Raw genomic sequence first — 15,783 nt, 5'->3', positions numbered from 1 at the left:
TGAATCTGCCACCTATACCGCAGCTCTCGGCAACCAGATCCTTACCCACTGAGCAAGGTCAGGGATTGAACTGGCATCCTCTTGGATACTAGTCTGGTTTTTTTTTTACTCTGTGCCATGACAGAAACTCCTATTACCCCTCCTTTGAATCTCAGCTGGCCCTGTGACTGTTTCGACCAATAGAATATAGAGAAAGTTACAAAACCAGGCATTTAAAAGTCCTGCCAGGAGTTCCCATGGTGGCAAAGCAGAAACAAATCTGACTAGTATCCATAAGGACGTGGGTTTGAACTTTGGCCTCACTCAGTGTCTCAAGGATCTGGCATTGCCATGAGCTGTGGTGTAGTTCACATATGCGGTTTGGATCCCGCATTGTGTCTGTGGCTGTGGCTGGCAGGTGTAGATCCAATTCAACCCCTAGCCTGGAAACTTCCATGTACCATGGGTGCAACCCTAAAAAAGCAAAAAAAAAATTTTTAATTTAAAAAAATCCTGCCAGCTTCCATTTTGTGATCTGCAGGAAGCCAGCCAGAATGTAAGAAGTCCTACCTTGCTATGAGGAAGCTTTTAAAGAAAAAGTTACTCTGACACTGGTTAAAATGGTAAGGAAGACTTTATTTATCCCGAGTATATAACAGGGATATTGCAAGAGAGGAGAGAGATCAGCTCAACTCCAAATGCAGCAAAGATGGCTGGATATCTATAACCAAAGAGCAAAGTGAGGGAATCATAGAAAATTACTAAGGGTAAGGGGATTCTTGTTGAAGGTAGGCCATGGACTTAGAAGTTGAGAATGAGAAATTTGATCAGTTAGTGAGGGTGATCAGATAGCAAGGTGGGGAGACTTGCTAAACTTACTGTGATGGTTAATTTTGTGTCAACTTGACTGGGCTGAGAGATGCCCAAACAGCTATTCAAACTTTATTTCAGGGTGTATCTGTGAGGGTGTTTCTGGAAGAGATGAGCATTTGAATCAGTAGACTGCATAACAAAGATCTGCTCTCATCAATGTGGGAAGACATCATGCAATTACTGAGGGCCAAACAGAACTTATGGGGTGAAGAAGGGCGAGTTCTCTTTTTTTTTGAGCTTATACTTCCACCTCTTCCTGCCCTCCAACATTGGAGCTCCAGATTTTCAGATCTCCTAACTCCAGGACTTAACACCATCAACTCTCCCCCTTCCCAGGCCTTCAAACTGCACTTTCCTGGGTTCCACTTGGAGGTAGCATATCGTGGCATGTCTCAGCTTTCATAAAGGTGTGAGCCAGTTCCTCTAACAATCTCCTCATATATCTGTATATATCGTAATGGTTCTCTGTGAAGAACCCTAATATACTTAGTAGGATTCTTGCTAAAACTGAGTTAGGAAGATAAAAAGACAGAACAGGGGTTAAGGTCAAGGCCCACTCAGGATGAGGGCTCAAAGGGGTTCCCTTATATAAAATGGTGTAGTATTTGCATATAACTTACGTATATCCTCCTGCAGATTTTAGTCATCTCTAGATTGTTTATAATACCTAATACAATGTAAATACTATGTAAATAGTGGTAAATAGTTGCCATCATGCTGCAAATTCAAGTTTTGCTCTTTGAAACTTTCTGAAAATAATTTTTAAAAATATTTTGACCCTTGGTTGGTTGAATCAGCAGATGCAGAACCCATGAATACAGAGAGCTGACTGTACATCACATCTCTTCCTTAATCCCTCTCATCCTGCTTTCAAGTCTTATTCAACTATCTCAGCGAAATTTCTCCTGCCCACCTTGATCTTTGCTTTCCACCTTTGTGAACCCCGTCCCTACCCAAAAGCCTCAACCAAGGTTGTTAGGTTGAATTTATTGGCACATCTATATGAGGAATACTGATTACACTTGAAAAAAGTACGGTCAAGTCCTGAAGGCCTTTCATCATCTCTGCAATTTTCTGTGTACCACTTTATCCTCTAGTTTAACTCGCTTTTCCGCAAGCATCCACATTTTAAAACTTTGTATTCACTTGTTTTATAATCATTAGTGTGGTAACAATATTGCCACTCGCCCTCCCCTTCTCTTTGAACTCCTACAATATTTTAACAATAGTGTAGAGTTAAACAGGCATTACAGCATGGAATGCCACTCAAAAACATCGGCCCCATTGAGTCCCTATGTATAAACCAGGAACTATAACCACTTTTAATATTGGTCTTTTTGTCTCAAATTACTTACATGGCTCTGAAAAAACAACCCCACTGTAAACTACTGCATGTGTGTATTAAACCTAAGACTGCCTTGTTCATTTCACACCTTGTCTATATATCACATTTTTCTATATATCGTATTTATGTTAACATAAAATGTTGATTTTCTTAAAGTATGTGAATTTTCTTGTGATGCAACTAAAGTATGAAAGTGAAGTCCTGAACCATCTATTTCAAAGTCTGGATTCATTTCATCCCTACATGTTTGGTTTGGCCAGGCATGAAGATTTTTTTACAGGACTCTTGTTCACTTTAGAAAGAAGTAAAACATTTATATCTGGTACTAAGGCACTAGTACAAGGATGATTGAGAGGCAGGAATTGAGAGGATGGAGAAAAGTCAGGAGCTTACAGTCAGACCAGCTGGGCATCTATGCTCAGCCATCATTAGTACGATGATAATGGGCAAATTACCCATCACTGAGACTCAAGCTTTTGGGAAGACTTGTTTATTTTGTTTTTTTTTTTTCATCCGTAAAAGGGAAAATACCTATTTTGCCTTGCCCCCTTTTTGTTGGTTTTTGTTTTTAATAAGCAGCCGCTAAGAAAATAGGAATGAATGTGTGTTTAGTTTAGGAACAGAATCCTCAAATAGTGCTTTGCAATTAACCTAAAATATATAAAAATAGTGAATTTTAGGGTAGAAGTTTTGAAAGGTGTATAGTCACAGTGCAAGTAATTTAGCCAGTTCCACACCATAAAAATGCTTTTTTGCCAAGTTGAAAGCAAGCTGCAGGGCCCAAAAGCGGTTAAAAATTTGCTTACTCTAACAACCTGCTCGGAATTCACAGATTACTGTGGCGTAGGGCCCTACTCCAAGTGGGAGAGAGTTTAGCACAAAACTCAGCGTAGAATTGAATTCAGATAAGAGCATGAACGTGGAATCCAAGTTTAGCTGTCGCGCATGCGCCCCAAAAGCCGGCTTTGAGAAAGGAAGGAGTTGGTCGCGTTCTCAGGTCGTCTCGCGAGAATTGGAGATTGCATCGCCACGTCAGAAACTAGCAATCTTGGCGCCTAGGGACAGGTGCTGGAACAGACCGACTGTGAAAAGCCGCGGTCGCGTAGGCGTTTTCGGTGGGCTGGACTTCCGCCGGAAACGGGGTGGCCTGGAACCTCTCCTAGTGGAGATTCCGCTGTTTTTTTTTCCTCTTCTGGTCGTGTCTTGGCACTGTCTGGGCCTGAGTGAAGATGGCTTGCGCCGCCGCACGGTCCCCGGCCGACCAGGACAGGTGGGTCCGGAGAGAGGAAGAGGCCCGAGGCAAGCTCGCCGGTGCTGCAGCGCCTTCAGCAGCCGCGAGAAAGGCCGGGGGAGCTCGGCTCGAACCCCAGGCCTCGCCTCCCTCAGGCCAGCTGCGCCAGCCTGTTCGCAGGGCCCCTAGTTTCCGACTTTACGTAGCTCACTATTTACCTGTACGTGAGACAAAGGGCTCTGGATGCTACGTAGACATTACGTTAAGTAGTCACAAAATGAAAAAATCTCTTGTAATTGTTAGTACGTTCGGAAAGGCTTATTTGGTTTCTTTCGAGTCCTTTATACCTGTGACACCGTACGTTCTGTGTAAGAAAGCGGGCTCCCACCCTCGGGAATTTTTGACAGGCATTTGTACCCAACTCAACAGCGACTTTGTATCTCACTGAGCAGTATTTTTTGTTTAAATGTTATCTAGCAAGTGATTTTTTTTAAACATCTAAAGTAATAAGTTAATGGTTACTTTTAAGTAGTGGGGAGACAATTTAAAGAAAAAAGTAAATAATAGTATATGTGTACCGGTAGTCCTAATGATGACGAATGAATGAATTTTTGAAAATATTGCTCTAGTGATGCCAGCTGGGTTTTTCCTGTGGCAGGTTCATTTGTATCTATCCTGCATATTTAAATAACAAGAAGACCATTGCGGAGGGGAGGCGAATTCCCATAAGTAAGGTAAGCAGGCTGGAATCTTTGGACTTGAGGGTCTGGGGAGGTTGTCCTGTTAGAGACACAAAGTTTTCTTTCACTTGTTGGCCTGAGGAGAACAGCAAGCAAGAATTGGGGTGTTTTCCTTAATGGCAAAACCAGGAGTTCCATTGTGGCGGGGCAGGTTAAGGATCCCACATTGCCCTACTTCTGGTGGAATCACAGCTGCAGCTCTGATGGGTATGACACAAATCAAAAAAGAAAAGAATGGTGAAACCAGAAGGGTACAGATTCGAAGTTCCTGTGGTGGCTTAGCAATAACTAACCCGACTAGTATCCATGAGGATGCAGGTTGAATCTCTGGCCTTGCTCAGTGGGTGAAGGATCTGTTGTTGCCTTGAGCTGTGGTGTAGGTCTTGGACATGCCTGGGATCCTATGCTGCTGTGGCTGTGGTGTAGGCCCGCTGCTGCAGCTCTGATTGGATCCCTATTCTGGGAACTTCCATATGCCCACAGGTGTGGCCCTAAAAAAAGAAGGGCATGGATTCATAACTAAAAGAATTGACTTTTTATTTTTATTTTTTTTTAAGACTGCACCCGCAGCATATGGCGGTTCCCAGGCTAGCGGTCCAGTCAGAGCTACAGATGCCAGTCTAGCCACAGCCACAGCCATGCCAGATCCGAGCCGTGTCTTCAATCTACACCACAGCTCAAGGCAATGCTGCTGGATCCTTAACCCACTGAGCAAGGCCAGGGATTGAACCCACAACCTCATGGTTCCTAGTTGGATTCATTTCCCCTGTGCCACGATGGGAATTCCATAACCGAAAGAATTTAAGTGAGAGTTCCCCTGTGGCACAGCAGGTTAAGGACCAGCTTTGTCATTGCAGCAGCTTTGGTTGCATTTTTGGTGGGGGTTGGTTCCCTGGCCTGGGAGCTACCACATGCCTACAAACACAGCGCCCCCCCCCCAAAAAAAAGAGAAAATTTAAGTGTTTCTTCATGAGTGTGTGTTTGAAAGAAGTTTGGGGGGGATTGTGGATATTCATATATATAATTTTAAAGCAAGGTTATGACAGTTTTCCCCTTAATAAAGGAGACCAACATTATGGCACTGTATGATATGCCCCAAATGGAATTGAATTTTTAAACAAGACTTGTAGAAAATGCAGATGTGTTGAAATTTATAAAAGGTATATCCATTATCATCACTTTTTTTCCCTCACTTTTTAGGGCTGCACTCAAGGCATATGAAGGTTCCCAGGCTAGGGATCCAATCAGAGCTATAGCTGCTGGCCTACACCACAGCCACAACAACTTCGGGATCTGAGCTGAGTCTGTGATCTCCACCACAGCTCACGGCAACACCGGATTCTTAACCCACTGAGCGAGGCCAGGGATTGAACCCACATCCTCATGGATCCTGGTCCCCTCATGAGCCATGACGGGAACTCCACCTTCATCTTTTTTTTGAGAGGGGTAATGTTACTTTAAAATTAATGCTTTTTAAAAGTAGATGTTTATAGTTCTAAAAGAGATGATTTCTCCTTTGTGCTGTTTAAATAGAAAAACCCAAGATCAGGAGTTCCTATTGTGGCGAAGCAGAAACGAATCCAAGTAGGAACCATGAGGTTGCAGGTTCGATTCCTGGCCTTGCTCCATGAGTTAAGGGTCCAGCATTGCCGTGAGCTGTGCTGTAAGTCACAGACACAGGTTGGATCCTGTGTTGCTATGGCTGTGGCATAGGCTGGCAGCTGTGACTCCAGTTGGGCCCCTAGCCTGGGTACCTCCATGTGCCACAGGTGTGGCCCTAAAAATCGAAAAAAGAAAAACCCAAGATCTAAGCCTGGTGGCTTAAGTTTGGAAAGTGCCTAGTGCCAAGTGAAGGGTCTTTGTAGTTTTTTATTTTCAAAATTAATGTCATATTTCTATTTTTAAGAGTCATTTACATTTTGTAATCTAATGAAAATTATAAGGAACTTGGGCTGAAGCATTACATTATATTTGTGTTATTTAATATCTCCCATTTTACTGCTTAAATCTATAAAGTTTACTTAGCTGCCACAAGGCAAAAAAGAAAAGATGCCAAAGCACAGATTCACAGTAATCCTTAACATCAAGTCTCACTGACTGAGGCCTCTAGTAGCAAGCTCTCAGACAATTTGGGGAATGATTGAATTGTTTTTAATTTTATTTGGCTTATAGGATATATTCAGAAACATAAGTAAATCTTAATTTTTTTTTTTTTTAATTTGTCTTTTCTAGGGCCGCACCCACAGCATATGGAGTTTCGCAAGGCTAGGGGTTCAATCAGAGCTGTAGCCGCCGGCCTACACCACAGCCACATGGGACCCGATCCACGTCTGCAACCTACTCCACAGCTCATGGCAACGCTGGAATCTTAACCCACTGAGCAAGGCCAGAAGGATCGAACCTGCATCCGCATGGATGCTAGTCAGATTCATTTCCACAGAGCCACGACGGGAACTCCTATCTGCACTTTTGAGTATAGTTTGTTAAATCTCATTGTTGTGTAATAGGGTTTCCTGACAGCCACTCTCTTGACATCTTGAGCCAGCTAATTCATGGTTGTGGGGGCTGTGCTGTGTTTTGAGTTGTTTAGCAGCATCTTTGGCCTCTACTCGGTAGAAATCAGTGCCCTACCCACCTTCATTTTAAAGATAAAAAGAGCTCCAAGTATTGCTAAATGTCAGGGGACAAAATTACCATGCTAAAACCCACTGCTCTGTAGTATTTCATTGTGTAAATGTACCACAGTCCATTGTGTTATTGATGGATAGTTAAGCTGTTTCTAGTTTGTGGCTATTACAAATAGTGCTGCTCTTAAAATTCTTGAGATTGTTTTAAATAATGAATATGTTTTTATGTTTTTCTTGGATATGTACCTAGCAGTGGAATTGCATGATATACTTGGTATTCCATGGTATATAATTGCATGGCTGTAAGGAATGTATACATTTAACTTTAGTAGATGCTGCCGAACAGTTTTCTAAGGTGGTTGTATCTGTAATAGTTGTGTAACCAGTATTCATTGAGCACCTACTATGTTCCAAGCATCATGCCAGATGCTAGGAAATATAGTGGTGAACAAAACAGAGAAATTTATGAAATTTATGTTCTGTTGGAAGAGAGATGGACATACAAGTATGAATCATTGTGATTCCCAAGAATTTAAACAATTATAGAGGAAACAACTGTACCTAGTAAAAAAAGAAACCTAGGGTTTTGCTATGTGTTCGGATCATAATATCTGAAATGATTTACACAACTGTAGCAATATCCACTTATAGCTGAACTGTTGAGTGTTTCTGTTTTTAACTTTTCAGGCTGTTGAAAATCCTACAGCTACAGAGATTCAAGATGTATGCTCAGCAGTTGGACTTAATGTCTTTCTTGAGGTATGATGTGGTTCTTCACTGTTTTCTGTGCTCATCTCATTGACATAATAACTTTCTCAAAGCCTGTTCTTTTTTTTTTTAATGTTAGAAAAATAAGATGTACTCTAGAGAGTGGAATCGTGATCTTCAGTACAGGGGCAGAGTCCGAGTCCAGCTCAAACAGGAAGATGGCAGCCTCTGTCTTGTACAGTTCCCATCACGTAAGCTTTTGAAATAAATGAATAAAATTTGGGATAGGTTATTCTGCTACACTGCAAAAAATGTTTTAAAACTGACTTTTTGACAGGTCAGAAACATAATTTGCATTTTATAGATTAAAGAAAAGACTGATGCTGATTGAGATAGCTGCTGAAAGTCTATCATTGTTCCCAGGTTTAGAGTGTGAAATTATTAAATGGTCAGATATTATTGCTATTTCAGATCTTAGAGACACTTAAGGTCTGTGACTAATTTCTTTCTTTTTTTTTTTTTTGCCTTTTTAGGGCTGCACCTGCCCTATATGGAGGTTCCCAGGCTAAGGGTCTAATCAGAGCTATAGCTGCCAGCCTACACCTCAGCCACAGCAACGCCAGATCCAAGCCACCTCTAAGACCTACAGCACAGCTCACGGCAACGCTGGATCCTTAACCCACTGAGTGAGGCCAGGGATCAGACCCTCAACCTCATACGGTTCCTAGTCGGATTCGTTTCCACTGTGCCACGACAGTAACTCTGGTCTGTGACTAATTTCTATCATTAATCTAAAAACCCATGTTGAATGAAAAAAGCAAGAGATAGTTATAGGGTGGTTCCACTAAAGTATAAATTTAAATACAAAATATTACTGTTTATTAATATTATATACAAACATTTTTGAAATGGACTGGAAGGAAACACCAAGTCTAAAGAGTATTTAAAGAGTTCCCATCGTGGCTCATCGGCGGTGAACCCAACTAGTATCCATGAGGACGCAGGTTCCATCCCTGGCCTTGCTCAATGGTTTCCAAGATCCTGCGTTGCCTTGAGCTGTGGTGTAGCTTGCAGGTGAGGCTCCGATCTGGCGTTGGCCATGGCTGTGGCATAGGCCAGCAGATGCAGCTCTGATTCGACCCCTAGCCTGGGAACTTCCATATGCCGTGGGTGTGGCCCTAAAAAAAAAAAAAAAGATAGTATTTAACCTACTGGCAAGCAGGGGTGAGGAGTGAGGTCAGGGGTGTGATGGTCAGAGAAGACTGTAGTATTATCTCTAGTATTTTGTTTCTTAAAGAAGAAACAACGATAGAGGGAATTCCCACTCTGGTGAAGTGGGTTAAGGATCTGGTGTTGCTGCAACTGCAGCTCACATTCGATCCCTGGCCCAGGAACTTTCAAATGCTGTGGTTGTGGCAAAAAAAGAAAAAAAAAAAAAAAAAAGTAACCAAACAAAACTGGACCTCAGTATTCTAAAATATTGAGTATTGAGAAGATAAGTATTTGTTTACATGTTATTCTTTAATTTTCTAGATTTTTTTATTTCTAAAAAGTATGTTTTAATTTTTTTAAGTGGCGTTATTAATTTTTTTGACACAGTAACCCCAAACTGATGACTTGTTTTTAGTTGGATTACAATAATTGGTTATTGTATGCCAAAACATGTCAAGATTGGTAGCTATTTCTAGAAACTTAAGGGTCTAACTCAGGAGTAACAAACAGGTAGTTCATTCCAGTGTGTGTTTTCTTCTCCTTGGCATCTTCCTGTACCAGCTCTTAAAAGTCAAAAGACCAAAAAACAAAAACAAAAAAAACCCCACAACTTTTTGCCTAGACCAGAATAATAAAAACAGTTAATAAAATAAATGTAACAATTACAACTGAAAAGATGTTGATTCCTGTTTCCAGAAAGGAAGTAGTAAGTAAATAGAGAAGGAAAAAGTAAAACGAGAAAAGCTGAGAGGCTGGGCGTATTGAACGTAGTGATTGGAGCTAGAGGAAGTGATTGTTGGCAAATCAGGGGTCCATGTATGCATAAATCACTTGGGCAGATGAGTAACATCTTTTGTAGCTAAATGACATTCGTTTTTGTCGTAGGACTGAGGAGCTATTTCCTAGCTTAGAATACAGTGTTTTCCTGACTCCGTTTCCATCTTATGTTTCGATATACTCTTCTTTGATCTTCAAGTCAATTACTAGGAGCAAGATCCAAATTTTTGTTTCAGATAAAACAAAATGTTTGTTCATTTTAATATCTCCAGCATTGTTCTTAATACATTTTGTTCAAGAAAGGTTCCTACTTGAGCCAGTCATTGTCTTCATAGTCATTTAATTGTTTCCCTTTAAATTCTTCTCATTTTCTTGATGTGATGATTTCTTGAACTTTATAACCTTCGATGTCTTATTTCTCAGATTATACAATGAGCCTCACTTTTGGTTCCTAGGTAAGTCAGTAATGTTGTATGCTGCGGAAATGATACCTAAACTAAAAACAAGGACACAAAAAACAGGAGGCGGTGACCAAAGTCTTCAGCAAGGAGAGGGAAGTAAAAAAGGGAAAGGAAAGAAGAAGAAGTAACCTGATATGAGAATCAAGGATGTGGTACTACTGTAAGAGTAGAATGGAGGCTTCCAATTTGTGTCTGAAGGAAACAGAAGCTTTTTGTTTTCATCCTTTAACTGAACTATGAATATTTGTGCCTCCCAGCTTCAGCATCCAAGTTACAGTGAAATAAATTTACATCAGAAGTTGGCATCTAGCTCTTACGCAGTTAAAAAAAATTTTTTTTGCATTTCAATGCAGTTTTTGTGGAAGAAAGAAGCATAATTTTAGATGGACAGTGGACTCTACCATGTGTTACCTGAAATCCTGTATTTGTTTGTCGTCTTTGTAAACATGTTTCAGTTTAGTAAGATTTGAAATACACATTTTGTTCATCTTAAGTTAATGAAATAAAATTTGAAAGCGACTTTGTAGCCTTTGCTTATGAACTATTTAATGCCAGTAGAGAAGATAAAAGAGAATAAAATGAGTAGTGGAAGCTTAGTGTGAGCCTAAAACCAGAGGAAAGTGGTTAAATCCTCTTGGAGACCTATAAACAGCTAATCTGTAGATCATATTCTTTTAGTCAATTACTGTAATTGAATTGTTCAGTTACTAGTTTGGAAAATCCTGGAGTTTAAGCTTTAGATTTGTTTGTTTTTAGACTTAAGAGCATTATTATAATTGGCATTCTAAAATTACCTTGCTTCAGTATTTTGAGATACATTTTTCTTAAGAAACTAAATTGGATTGGTGATCCTGACTTTATTCCAAAGCACTGTTCCAAAAGTGGTGATTTTATGTAAAATGTGAGAGGCTCCTTATCTAGACTTTTTTTTTTTTTTTTTTTTTTGTCTGCTGAGTATCTCTTGGGGAAGCCGTCTTCTCTTGTTCCATATAATTATGGAAGAGCTATTAATTACAGCACTGCATTCTGACCAGAGAATATGACCCAAACTGAGCCAATGGATTATTTCTCATGAATTTTAAATCTGGAGTAGAGACTGAAGTACAGATCATGATGGGAACTAAAATAGCTAATAGTCTACAAGTTTGAGCTTCCTGATTCCTGTCTTGCTGAGGCCTGGTTTAAATTGGTGAATGCTGTGAGCCCCTTCATGTCCTTTAAGTCCCAGTTCCTTTAAGTTTTTATTGCATGAGATCAAACAATTCCAGGTGATTACAAAGTGAATGAAGCCAGGAATTCCCATTGTGGCTTACTTAGCAGGTTAACAGCCCAATATTGTCTCTGTGAGGATATAGGTTCAATCCCTGCCCCTGCTCAATGGGCTAGGAATCCAGCATTGCCACAAACTGCAGCACAGGTCGCAGATGTGGCTTGAATCCAGTGTGGCTGTGGCTTTGGTGTAGACTGGCAGCTACGGCTCCAATTTGACCCCTGGCCCAGAAACTTCCTTATGCTGAAGGTGCGGCAGCAAAAAAAAATGTGAAAATTAAAGAGTTTCGGAGCTTTGAAAGGAGTTACGCACCCAGGCTGTATAAAGATGATGCATTGGTATGCAAGAAGAAGTACTAGGATTGCTGCTTAGCTTTTTTCTAACAATTTCTGTTAATATGTTTTATAGTGGACATAGTATAGCAGTTTATATATTGGACATAAATAAACACAGGGGTGCAAGTCGTGACTCAGAGCAGCCCTCTTGGGAAAGTACATCATCTACAAATGTGTTTGGCCGTGTAACAGAAAACAGAGGCTTAAGCAGGAGTTAATTTTTACAAAAAAAATTGGCGGTACATTTGCTTAGTGATGCCCTTGTATCTTTTTACTCCACTATTCATGCCATACACTTGTAAAAGGGCTTATACCACATCTGACATTTTATCAGTATTCCACTTTTTTCCCTCCTTGAAAGCCAAAGATTTCTCAGAATCCCTCCTGGCCAACTTTTGCTTAAGTTTCATTGTCAAGAGCTGTGACACTTAGCCATCTTCAGCTGTAAGGAAGGCTAGGAAAGTGAAAGACAGCATTTTCAGTTCTGAAAGAGGCACCCAGGGAAGAGAGCTGTTGAGAATGGATACCAGCTGAGTCAACTTAAAAGATTTGTTGCAAAAAGATGAGGAATCTAAAATGGTTTAGTTATGGCACAATAAGGATTGTCAGAAAAGGTTTCAGAACTATTGCTGTAACACTGTATTGCTGTTGCTTCACATTGTTGTAATCAGTGAGTAACTGCTTCTTTGCCAATCAAGTGAAAAATAGAATAATTTCTTATGAGCAAGACTGAGCATTGATTCATGTGTTGAAATTTGTATTTATTTCAGTGAATTATGTTCACATCCTTTGCCTTTTAAGGACTTTTATTATTATCGTTGTGTAGAAAGAGCCAGCTATGGTTTTTTTGTTTTGTTTTGTTTAGCTTTTTAGGGCCACACCCACGACATATGGAGGTTCCCAGACTAGGGGTTGAATCAGAGCTACAGCTGCTGGCCTACACCACAGCCACGCCAATGCCAGATCCCTAAGCCACTGAATGAGGCCAGGGATCGAACCCAAAACCTCATGGTTCCTAGTTAGATTTCGTTTCCCCTGTGCCAGGACCAGAACTCTGCCAGCTAGTTTTAATTAATAGTTTCGGTTTTAGGCATTAACTTCCAATCTGAAGGAGAAAATGATTTCATTTTCCTCCTTTTACTAACTCTGACAGGCATGCATGCTTCCCTTCTTCCATCCTACCAACTGTATTTTATAATTTTAGTCACAATTCAGAGTGTATATTATTATCCTATATTCCATTCATAGTTGAACCATGCAGTACCTTTGCTGCTCAAAAGTGTGGTCAAGGGTCCAGCAGCACTGTTCTCTGGGAGCTTGTGAAAATACAGTCTCTTGTCCCAGCCCAGAATTTGAATGCAGTTTTCAAGGTTCCCAGCTGATCCCTGGGAACACTCAAGTATGATGTGATTATTTTTGTTTTCCTTGGGGCTAATTATTTTTATTTGCTTAATTTTCTGAATATTTGGCACTAACTCAGCCACAAATCATCAGTTGTCAAAATGTCCTTTCAGGGAGTTCCCTAGTGGTCCAATGGTTAGGGTTCAGCACTTTCACCTCTGCAGCCCAGGTTCAAGCCTTGGTCTGGGAACTGAGATCCCATATCAAGCTGCTGCATGCCATGGCCAAAAAAATACCAAAAAATATATATATCCTTTCAAAAATTTTGTTCATTTACTCAGCCATTAAAAGGAAAGAAAGAATGGCAATTGCAGCAACATGGATGGACCTAGAAATTATCATGCTAAGTAAAGTTAGACAATGAGACACCCACATCACATGCTGTCACTTACATGTGGAATCTAAAAGCCACAGTGAACTTCTTCACAGAACAGATACTGACTCAGACTGAAAAACTTAAGGTTTCCAAATGAGACAGGTTTGGGGGTAGGGGGATGCACTGAGGGTTTGGGATGGAAGTCCTGTGAAATTTGTTCGTGATGACTGTTGTACAACTATAAATGTAATAAAATTCATTGAGTAATTAAAAAAAATAAAAATGCAAAAAAATTTTGTTCACAACAAGTATATTCCTTTCATCAAGAAGTCTCTGGAGCCATTCACTTGGCTGTAATAACTACCAGTTACTCTTTCAGCTCAGTGCACATCTTCCCTCAGGGTTTTTTCTTCACCGTCATTGGGAGTGTGACTCACTTCACTGCTTTACTGTTTGGATATCCTGCATTACTGCATACTGGGCATTATTTCTTGGGTTACTTGTTTTGTGTAGTCCATTCTTCAGGATATTTCCTGGGGAAAATGGAAGGAAGGTAAATATTCTTAGACCTTGCATATCTGAAACTCATCATCCTACCTCACATTGATTGGATGGGGATAGAATTACAACTGGAAATCATTTCATTTTTATTTATTTATTTATTTATTTTGGCTTTTTGCCTTTTCTAGAGCCACTTACCGTGGCATATGGAGGTTCCCAGGCTAGGGGTCTCATCAGAGCTGTAGTTGCCAGCCTACACCAGAGCCACAGCAATGCAGGATCTGAGCCGAGTCTGCGACCTACATCCAGATCACGGCAACGCTGGATCCTTAACCCACTGAGCAAGGCCAGGGGTCGAACCCAAAACCTCATGGTTCCTAGTCAGATTCATTAACCACTGCGCCATGATGGAAACTCCTGGAAATCGTTTTATTTCAGAAGTTGAAGGGCATTGTTTCATGGTCTTCTGATGACCATTATAGCCATTCTAGTTCATGATGTATTGTGACTCGTATTTTTCTTATTGAAACATCTTAGTATTCAGAAATATCACAATATTTCATGTGTGAGTCTTCATTTGTCTGTTGTGCTGAGTACCTAATGGGCTTTTTCAATATGGAAATGTGTCTTTTTCAGTTCTGGGAAATTTTCTTTAAAATTTCATTGATGATTTTTCTCCCTTTTCTGATCTTGGAATTCCTTATTTGAATATTGAACCTGCCGGATGATTCCTAAAACTTTCTTTTTTTCTTATTTCCATTTTTTGCCTTTATTTTCTATTTCCTGGAATTCCTCCACTTTATCTTCCAACCCTTCTATTGAACATTCCATTTTTCTTGTATTTTCAGCTTCAGTAATCTCTTGTGTTACCTGAATGTTTCTTTTGTCTAGCATTCTAGTTCATGGATATAATTTCTTCTTTCTCAGAAGGTATGGTTTCTATCCTTTTATTGCTAAGTCCCTTTTTTTAAAAATTTTTATTTTTATTTATGTCCTTGTGTTGAGCGGCTTTCCTTAGACTAATTTTTTTTTTTTTTCCTAAGAGTAAAAAACCCAAAAAGTTGCCTGGAAGTTCTGAGCACATAAGAAAGGTTTGCAGACTGTGAGATTCACTAAAGGGCTATCTGGCTGAGACATGTGGGGCAAATTTTCTAAGATTAGAGGAGTTTTCTCTTAGGCTGCTCTGAAAAGTCAGACAAGCTCCCAGGAGAGCCTAGTAGGAGAAGGCAGGATGGGGGAAATGGGTCTCAGCATTTAGTCACTCCATCCTGTTTTTTTATTTGTTTGTTTTTTGTGTTTTGTTTTGTTTTGTTTTGTTTTTGTCTTTTTTTGCTATTTCTTTGGGCCCCTCCCGCAGCATATGGAGGTTCCCAGGCTAGGAGTCGAATCGGAGCTGTAGCCGCCGACCTACGCCAGAGCCACAGCAACTCGGGATCCGAGCTTCGTCTGCAACCTACACCACAGCTCATGGCAACGCCGGATCGTTGACCCACTGAGCAAGGGCAGAGATCGAACCCGCAACCTCATGGTTCCTAGTCGGATTCATTAACCACTGCGCCACGACAGGAACTCCTCCATCCTGTTTTTAATGCAAATTCTCTCCCCTAACTCTATCCAAACTCTGTCCCCCACTCCACAGATCCTTTACTACCTCCACAGGATAAATTTCCAGTCGTTACTTAGATGGGAATAGGGTAGTTCTTCACTCAACCCTTTTTTAAAAAATTCTCTCCCAACATTAAAATGCTCTTTGCAGTCATTCTGACATTAGAGGTAACTAGAATGAAATTTCTGTACCCAAAGAGAGACTTAGGTGGGATGAGCACAATGTGGGGCTCACTTCCCCCACCCACCACTGCCGGCAAAAAGAAAAAAAACTACCTGTGACTATGTTACTTTACATGGCAAAAGGCTTTGCAGATGAGATGAAGGATCTTGAGCTGGAGAGAGTATCCTAGGTGATCCAGGTGGGTCCTGTGTAATCACAGGCGTCCTTATAAAAGGGAA

General features: G+C 40.5%; 1 protein-coding gene across 1 annotated transcript; it reads left to right on the top strand.

Annotated features, from left to right (window-relative positions):
- The first annotated feature begins 3,384 nt into the window (after positions 1-3,384).
- On the top strand, positions 3,385-13,568 carry SRP19 (signal recognition particle 19). The gene is made up of 5 exons (XM_003480888.5): positions 3,385-3,467; positions 4,087-4,162; positions 7,483-7,554; positions 7,643-7,754; positions 9,948-13,568. The coding sequence occupies exons 1-5, from the start codon at positions 3,427-3,429 to the stop codon at positions 10,079-10,081; spliced, it is 435 nt and encodes a 144-aa protein (XP_003480936.1). The 5' UTR covers positions 3,385-3,426; the 3' UTR covers positions 10,082-13,568.
- Positions 13,569-15,783: the final 2,215 nt, after the last annotated feature.

The sequence above is a fragment of the Sus scrofa genome, chromosome 2 (genome assembly GCF_054392235.1).
Source record: "Sus scrofa isolate SSC_HxYL_T2T_F1_AM1 chromosome 2, Sscrofa_HxYL_maternal_Yorkshire_Landrace_v2.0, whole genome shotgun sequence".
In the NCBI taxonomy this organism is placed as follows: domain Eukaryota; kingdom Metazoa; phylum Chordata; class Mammalia; order Artiodactyla; family Suidae; genus Sus; species Sus scrofa.
This window is presented reverse-complemented; position numbering and strand designations above follow the sequence as displayed.

Coding starts and splice junctions, on each gene's coding strand:
- SRP19 (XM_003480888.5), top strand. CDS start 3,427: ATGGCTTGCGCCGCCGCACGGTCCCCGGCCGACCAGGACAG. Junction 3,468..4,086: donor TCCCCGGCCGACCAGGACAG/GTGGGTCCGGAG, acceptor TTCCTGTGGCAG/GTTCATTTGTATCTATCCTG. Junction 7,555..7,642: donor GACTTAATGTCTTTCTTGAG/GTATGATGTGGT, acceptor TTTTAATGTTAG/AAAAATAAGATGTACTCTAG.